Source organism: Pleurodeles waltl, chromosome 10, assembly GCF_031143425.1.
Source record: "Pleurodeles waltl isolate 20211129_DDA chromosome 10, aPleWal1.hap1.20221129, whole genome shotgun sequence".
Classification (NCBI taxonomy): Eukaryota; Metazoa; Chordata; class Amphibia; order Caudata; family Salamandridae; genus Pleurodeles; species Pleurodeles waltl.
This window is the reverse complement of record NC_090449.1, coordinates 423,871,196-423,879,932: the sequence shown is the minus strand read 5'-3', so window position 1 is coordinate 423,879,932 and position 8,737 is coordinate 423,871,196. Positions and strand designations below refer to the sequence as shown.

General features: G+C 46.8%; 1 protein-coding gene across 3 annotated transcripts in view; it reads right to left on the bottom strand.

The window, feature by feature from the left end:
* Positions 1-2,300: 2,300 nt before the first annotated feature.
* CFAP70 (cilia and flagella associated protein 70) overlaps positions 2,301-8,737 on the bottom strand; it is a 947,035-nt gene continuing 940,598 nt past the window's right edge. For 2 of the 3 annotated variants that reach the window (XM_069210675.1, XM_069210677.1), the window contains one exon: positions 2,301-2,617. In XM_069210675.1, coding sequence (XP_069066776.1) covers positions 2,537-2,617 — 81 coding nt within the window. In that variant the 3' untranslated portion in view covers positions 2,301-2,536. The remainder of the gene's footprint in view (positions 2,618-8,737) is intronic. The other variant, XM_069210678.1, reaches the window with a different exon arrangement.

The following is an 8,737-nucleotide window of genomic DNA, read 5'->3' as shown; positions in this document are numbered from 1 at the left end:
CGCCAGAGCAGGCCGACTGTGAGGAACCAGCACCTGTTCGGATCCGATATCGGATCCTGGAATCCCCAATGGAGCCGGGGACGAAATTGCCGGCGTCGAACCCGAGCCCCTGCTGACCCTGTGGGATCCGAAGTCCCACCTACAGAGGCAGTCCACTAAACAAGGAGGCACATGGCTTCGTAAAAGACTTTTCTTTGAGCGGGGGTCTCTCCGGCTCCCGGATAAGGGGGGGAGACGCGAAGTCGGCCTTGGCAACGGCTCTGCGGAAACATGCTTGGAATGTCGACGTTCCAGAGACGCCTCGTCAGCTGAACGGCTTGGCAAAGTGGAAGTCCGCTTGGACCTCTTCTTCTTGTTCCTCTCCCTGAGGACCTTAAGTGGGAAGAAGGAGAGGACTTGGGGTGCCTGGAGCTATCTTGTGACCTCCTCCTTGAGCGGGACCATAACTTCAGAGGAGTCGCACTGACTGAAGTCGACTGCTGGGCCGCCATGAGCTTTAGAGACTGCTCTCTGAAAGACTCCGGCGCCATTGTCAGAGCATGACTTTGAGTCGTGGCCCATGTTGAGGCACCAGAGACATACCTGGTGGTGGTCTGTCGCTGACATGGTGCGATGACAGGTGCCACACGGCTTGAACCCGGTCTTCCTAGATGACATCTTCCTCGCACAGACGAAAAAATTCTTCAAGAAAAGGTCGAAAACAGGCTTGCCAAAAAAAGCAAAGGGTAGCTCGATTCCAGACCTGCGCTTAACCGGGGTGGAAGGAAAAGAACTGACATACACATGGGGTGGTGCCTTTATAAGCGACCGTGACGTCACAGACAGGTCCAACGATGCTGACGAAGCCACGCAGAGCTGGATGGCGCAACGGGATCCGAATGATGCCACCAAACGGCACGTGCAGGGTATTGCTCAGCAAAAAGATTCTGGATTTGGAGCTGATGCCAGGGAAGTCAAAGGTAAGGCATCTGCAGCTAGAAGTCTCTATCAGATTATTTTCTTAGATAGATTCACCCACTGTTGGCACACAAACTGTACAGTTCAGGCATAGTTCAGTGCTCTTTTTTGTGTGTTTACAAGTAAGTGGAGGGGGGCAATAATTCTCAGGATTTGGCCTGCCCTGCTTGTGGGACAGGAGAGGAGTCTAAGGCCCAAATCTTTTTATTTTGTAAAACCTATGCCCACTCCAGAAATAAGTGTTGCTCCCAATTTGTAGGCTTCTGGGTATTGGGAAATATAAAGAGGCACTCAGAATTTCAAAAATCAATGCCTGGCAACCAGTTGTTTTCTCAGTTGTGATATTCTTATTCACTATAAGGTGTATTTGTAACACCCTGAATCTTGAGCAGTATTGCACTTGTTACCCAAAGGAGCGATTTGTTGATCAATTTTATGTTATTCATGTTTTACATGTATGTGTACAGTATTGCACTTTTTATTAAATGAAGATGCATTGCCGTACAATTCTAATCCAATCACAGTACATATGTATATTTTAAGTATATATTTATTGATTTTATAATGTGCTTTTATGACTGCCAGCCGCAATAAAGTATTTTTTGATCGACTGACTGACAAATAACTATTTACATCAATAAGGGATGCAATATTTGTAGAAGTCTAAGTGTAAGGGGGCTCAATAAGTATATGAAAGAACCTCACACACATTTATTGATGGGGTTAGGGGATCAGTTTTCACAAGGAAAAATGTTGCCACATGAATAAAAAAGGGAGTCAGGAAATGTTAGATTGCACTTATGCCTGGGATTTTCATTTAAGCACACAATCCATTGGTGCAGGGTTGTGCCTGCCAATTGTCCACCAGGGTTATCCCTTCTCACTTTTTAATCAATAGGGTGTAATGCAGTCTTAATATTACCTAGACAAATAACACATGATTCTTCATTTATGCAATGACTGGAATGCTGGATGGAATATTCTGATATGGCATTAATTGCAAAGGGAGTATCTTGATTAACATTGTTTCCTTTTTGCAGATTGCTAGAAGATCCAGTTTACCTTAAAGACCTTGTGTGCGCGCCAAAGATAGGTTAATACTCTTTGGAGCATATGCACTCTGAACTTTATTTTTCAGCCTCCAAAAACTCAATTTTAATATTAATAGTATAAATCAATTTGTAATTTCTTCTAAGCAGGTCATAATAGTTCTTAAACAAGTGATTCTGTATGGTATAGTTTACATACTAGACATCAGTGACTGAATTGCCATTAGTGCAGCCAACAAATATAGAGTTGAAAGCAATTTCACAGTGAAACTAAAAAGAACATTAAAACATAGATTATCAAAGGAACATAGACACACTATGGTTTTATATTTATTTAAAATATAATACAGAGCCCATCTCCATTATTTTAATGTAGTTCTACATCCTACAGACTCGACCATGTCACAAGAAAGAGACGCATCCCCCTTGTTATTGCAGTCCTGGAGTATGGTAGTAACTAATCTTGAAATCCTCTTCCAGACAACCTGGCCTTCTGTTTCCCCTCTGTGACAGAGCTACAGTAAGCCAGTTCAGAATGATGGGTTGCCAAATCCAACCAACTCTTGCATCTCGTGTACCTCTCGGAGTAAAGCTTCATCTTGCAGATTTAACTGTGTTGGGGGAACCAAAAACATGAATCAGTCAAATACATGCCTGAGAAAATACTTAGCTTGCTCATTAAAGCCTTAAAAATATGTTTATGAGGAGGAGGTGGGCAGAGGCGAGAGGGTAAGGTTTATTATAGTTCATCAGCTGGAGTGCAGGAGATTCACTTGCAGGATTAATGGAGGTGATTGCCTTTAGGATTGAGAGCAAATAAGTTTACCTCTACAGTTAAAATAAAGGATCTCTCCAAGGGTCTGAAGGTTTACTTGTTCAGGTCAGAGCAGAAGATTAAATCCCATGAAAACTCATCTCAAAGGAAGCAAGTGGAATATAGCTTACATACAGTGACAACGTTTTACAACAACAATTGTGATCGCAAACCACTGATAAGTTACTAACCCCCGAGCTGGAATGGTTACTGATTCGCAAATGGGATGGGTCACTTTAGGACCCATGTCCTTTGGAAAGCCTGTTGGTAGCCTCAGGTAGAGCAGGCAGTGGTCTGAAACACAACTTAAAAAACCCCAAAAAGCAGCACTGGTTCCTTTTCAGGTCGAGCCTAGACCGCGCGTATGGACTGCCTGCAAGACCTGTTGGAATGAGTAAAGTACATTGCTCCAGCCTGCCACTTACCATAAGTTGAAGGTAGTGTCACTCTTCTTTGCTGCCTCCTAACTGGTTATGCAGCTGATATGTCACTTCCTGTTCTTGGCTGAGGAGCACCGGTCGAGTACAGTTTAATTATGCCTGAATTGTTTTCTATTGTTTGGACTGACTATTTTTTGGGTTTCCTGCCTCTCATGTTTGTCAGTAAGCACTTGTGTTCACACAGCAGTTCGTTTTCCACATTTGTCCTTCACTTGTTCCTTACCTTACATTATCAGTAAATACATGTAGGTGTGTCTTGTGTGTTTTGTACATTTTTTGTGGCTTTATATAGCATGAAATCGACCCAGGTATTGAATCCTCAACAGCGGCTCTCCCTGCACAGCGGGAGAGCCGATACTACAATATTCACTGTACTCAGGGAAACCCACCTCATAATGCTTTGCAGGCATTCCTTTTACAACACAGTGTTGCCCATGACAGCCTGTGGTGGTCCTAGGACAATGGGACCACCACCAAAACATTCATAACGATGTGCTCTTTCTGTCCAGGTCAGACTAGGAGAGAGGGGACCCAGAATGATAACCTATCTCACTATTAAATGTATATTTAAGCTCTCTTATGGCTGGAACTTTTATTTTTTATAGCTGAGAGGAGTTTGTGTTAGAAAGGCCTTGTTTGTAATAATATTCTGGCAGCCCTGCTAGGCCTGCAAATGTGTAACGAACTATGCTCTCCAGGGGCTGAAGGGTGATAAAACTGCCCAAAGGCACAACTAAATCAGTTGAAAGCTACAATTGTAAGGAAATGCCTCCTTGGCATGGTTACCCCCTGACGTTTTTACCTTTTGCTGATGCCAATAATGATTGAAAGTGTGCTGGAACCCTGCTAACCAGGCCCCAGCACCAGTGTTCTTTCCCTAAAATGTACCTTTCTTCCCACAATTGGCACAGCCCTGGCACCCAGATAAGTCCCTTGTAAATGTTACCTCTGGTACCAAGGGCCCTGATGCCAGAGAAGGTCTCTAAGGGCTTCAGCATGTCTTATGCCACCCTGGGGACCCCTCACTCAGCACATGCACACTGCCTCACAGCTTGTGTGTGCCGGTGGGGAGAAAATGACTAAGTCGACATGGCGCTCCCCTCAGGGTGACATGCCCACCTCACCCTGTCTCTGGCATAGGTAAGTCACCCCTCTAGCGGGCCTTACAGTCCTAAGGCAGGGTGCACTATATCACAGGTGAGGGCATATGTGCATGAGCACTATGCCCCTACAGTGCCTAAGCAAAACCTTAGACATTGTAAGTGCAGGGTAGCCATAAAGAGTATATGGTCTGGGAGTTTGTCAAACACAAACTCCACAGTTCCTTAATGGTACACTACATTCTGGGAAGCATGGTATCAAGCTTCTCATCACAATAAATGCACACTGATGCCAGTGTGGAATTTATTGTAAAATGCACCCAAAGGGCATCTTAAAGATGCCCCCGGAACACCAGCCCGACTCCTAGTGCTAGGCTGACCAGTTTCTGCCAGCCTGCCACAACCAGACGAGTTTCTGGCCACATGGGGAGAGTGCCTTTGTCACTCTGTGGCCAGAACAAAGCCTGTATTGGGTGGAGGTGCTTCTCACCTCCCCCTGCAGGAACTGTAACACCTGGCGGTGAGCCTCAAAGGCTCATGCCTTTTGTTACAGCACCCCAGGGCATCCCAGCTAGTGGAGATGCCCGCCCCTCTAGCCACTGCCCCCACTTTTGGCGGCAAGGCTGGAGGAGATAATGAGAAAAACAAGGAGGAGTCACCCACCACTCTACAAGGACATTGACCTGTGGCAATGCACCCTTGTGCCGCTGACTCCAGAGTTAAATATTATTTAAAGGCCTGCTAGGCCTAAAAATGTGTTATACACTAAGCCCTCAAGGGGCTGATTATATGCTTACACTGCTATGTTCTTTGTCACACTTTTTTCATGTGGTTATGCCCACTAGGGGCTGACTAAATGGTTACTGTAGGAAAATGGCTCCTTGTTGCAGTTACCTCCCCCAACGTTTTGTCTGATATTGATGCTGACTTGACTGAGAGTGAGCTGGGACCTTGCTAACCAGGCACCAGCACCAGTGTTCTTTCACTAAAAATGTACCATTGTTTCCACAATTGGCACACCCCAGGCACACAGATAAGTCCCTTGTAAAAGTTACTAGTGGTACCAAGAGTGAGGGCATAGCTGCATGAGCAATATGTCCCTACAGTGTCTAAGTCCATTCTTAGACATTTTAAGTACAGTGTGGCCAAATTAAGTATATGGTCTGGGAGTTTGTCAAAACAAACTCCACAGTTCCATAATGGCTACACTGAATACTGGGAAGTTTGGTATCAAACTTCTCAGAATAATAAACCCACCCTGATACCAGTGTTGGATTTATTAAAAAAAAAATGCACACAGAGGGCACCTTAGAGATGCCCCCTGTATTTTACCCAATCCTTCGGTGCAGGACTGACTGGTCTGTGCCAGCCTGCTACTGAGAGACGGGTTTCTGACCCCCTGGGGAGTGAACCTTTGTGCTCTCTGAGGCCAGAAACAAAGCCTGCACTGGGTGGAGCTGCTTTACACCTCTCCCCTGCAGGAACTGTGACACCTGGCGGTGAGCTTCAAAGGCTCAGGCCTAGTGTTACATTGCCCCCAGGGCACTCCAGCCAGTGGAGATGCCCGCCCCCGGACAAGCCCCCACTTTTGGCAGCAAGTCCAGAGGGATAACAAGAAAAACAAGGAGGAGTCACCACTCCAGCCAGGTCCACCCCTAAGGTGACCAGAGCTGAAGTGACCCCCTCCTTGAGAAATCCTCCATCTTGCTTTGGAGGAATAGGACCAATAGGGATAGGGATGTGCCCCCTCCCCAGAGGGAGTGGGCACAAGGAGGGTGTAGCCACCCTCAGGGGCAGTAGCCATTGGCTACTGCCCCCTGACCCTAACACACCTGACCCTAAACCCAGATCATCAGATTCCTGATGACCTCAAGAAAGAAGAAGGACTGCTGAGCTGAAAACCCTGCAGAAAAGAGAAGGAGACACCAACTGACTTGGCCCCAGCCCTACTGGCCCGTCTCCTACTTTGAAAAGCTGCAAGAAAAGAAGCAGCGCGCTCTGCAGGTCCAGCAACCCTTGAAAAGCCACCACAGAACTGCCTGGCTCTACAAGGACCAAGAAACTCCTGTGGACAGCGGACCTGTCCAAAAAGAAGATCAAGAAACCAACTTTAAAGGGACTCTCAACTCACTCCAGAAGCATTGAGTCCAACTACTCTGCACCCGATGCCCCCGGCCCGTGTCCAGAGAAACCAACTATCCAGAGAGGATCCCCAGGCAACTCCAACGATGTGTCCACCCTGGGCTGACCTTTCTGCACCCCCACGACAACGCCTGCAGAGAGAATCCCGAGGACTCCCCTGACCTCAAATGCCCGGCACGAAGATATCCGACACCTGGAGAAGCCCTGCACCCGCAGCCCCAGGCCCGTAAGAAACCGGCCATCGGTGCAGCAATGACCAGCAGGCAGCCCTCGCCCTTGTCCAATCAGTGGCTTGCCTGAGAGCCCCCTTGTGCCCTGGCTGCAGCGCCTAAGTGACCCTCGGGTCCCTCCATTGAGTTCTATTGAGAACCCAACGCCCTGTTTGCACACTGCACCCGGCCGCCCCGTGCCGCTGAGGGTGTGGTTTTTGTGCCTACTTGGGGCCCCCTCCAGTACTCATCCAACCCCCCCTGGTCTACCCTCCCACAATGCAGGTAGTTACATGCAAGCAGACTGGAACCGGACTACGCCCCTGTCTCCATAGGCACCCACTTTATTTTGGCTCCTGTTTGACCTCTACACCTGACCGGCCCTGTGTTGCTGGTGCTGGGTGTTTAGGGTTACCTTGAACCCCCAACAGTGGGCTACCTTTGCCCTGGAGACTGAACCCGTAAGTGTGGTACTTACCTCAGAAACTGTACCTTACTTACCCCCTCCAGGAACTATTGAAAATTGCAGTGCCCACTTTTAAAATAGCTTTTTGCCATTTTAAAGAAAACTGTGGGCAATATTGATTTAATTCAAATTCCTAAATATTACTATGTAAAGTACCTTTCATTTGATGTACTTACCTGCTAAATGAATCTTGTGGTTCTAAAAATAAATTAACAAAAGACAATTTTTACATATAAAAACCTTTTGGCCTGGAGTTAAGTCACTGAGTGTGTGTTTTCACTAATTGCTTGTGTGTGTACAACAAATGCTAAACACTACCCTCTGATAAGCCTAACTGCTCGACCACACTACCACAAATAGAGAATTAGTATTATCTATAATTGCCTCTGTCAAGCCTATTGGGGAACCCCTGGACTCCATGCACACTATATCTCATTTTGATATAGTGTATACAGAGCCAGCTTCCTACAGTTACATGACCATATTTCATCTAAATGCTATTTTTAATGTCCTGCTCTGTAGGGGCCGTTCGGACCATTCCAGTCTAATGCCAAGGATATGATGGAATGCACAAACACAGTTTATTTCTGATAAAGGTTTAATGTGCTGCTTGGCTGAATATTTCAGCCATTTCACTGAGGACCTGGTATTTCTTCTGCGGCTTCTGGGTTTGAGGGACATTCTGAGCTCCCGATGTCAGAAGAACTTCTGGCAGCGTTCTGTGACACTGCACTCTGAGTGCTTTGGCTCCTGAGGGACATCTAGCCACAACCAGTGGTACAGTACCTTCTGCTGTTGACTCTATAGGCTCATCTGCCATGACCAGCGGTACAGCACCTTCTGTTGTTGACTCTACAGGGAAATCTAGCCATGACCAGTGGTACTGTACCTTCGGCTGTTGACTCTACAGGGACATCTAGTAACAACCAGTGGTACTGCACCCTTGTGCCGCTGACCCCACAGTTAAATGTTATTTCAAAGGCCTGGAAATGTGTAATGAACAACTTACTTACCTTCGGTAACGCAATATTTGGTAGAGGTGCAGATTCCCTACATTAGAATTTCCTGGCGTCAGCTTTGAATCTGGATGTTTTGCTGAGAAATACCCTTGCGCGTGCCATCGGGTGGCGCCGTTCAGATCCGCGAGGCGTCGTTAGCGTCATTGGAGCAGTCTGTGATGTCACGGTTGCCTATAAAGGCACCACCCAGACATGTGTACATCAGTTCATTTTCCACTAACTTCCACACCAGACGTGTAGAGCCATGAAAAGATCTAACCGTTTGTCTGTGCAAAAATGAGGGCCCTGAAAGGGACAACCCCTGACCCTATTAAACGTGTCCACACAGCGGGGAGGCAGGTGGGTGTGAGGAATCTGCAAGCTAGATAGAGCCTCTACCAGATAATGCATTATCGAAGGTAAGTAACTTGTTCATCTGATAGAGACTTCTAGCTGCAGATTCCTTACCTTAGACTAGAGAGCCAAGCCATTAACTCCTATTGGTGGGCTGCGGACTAATCTCCTTATACTAGAGAGTCCTGTAGGACCGAATAGACAAAAT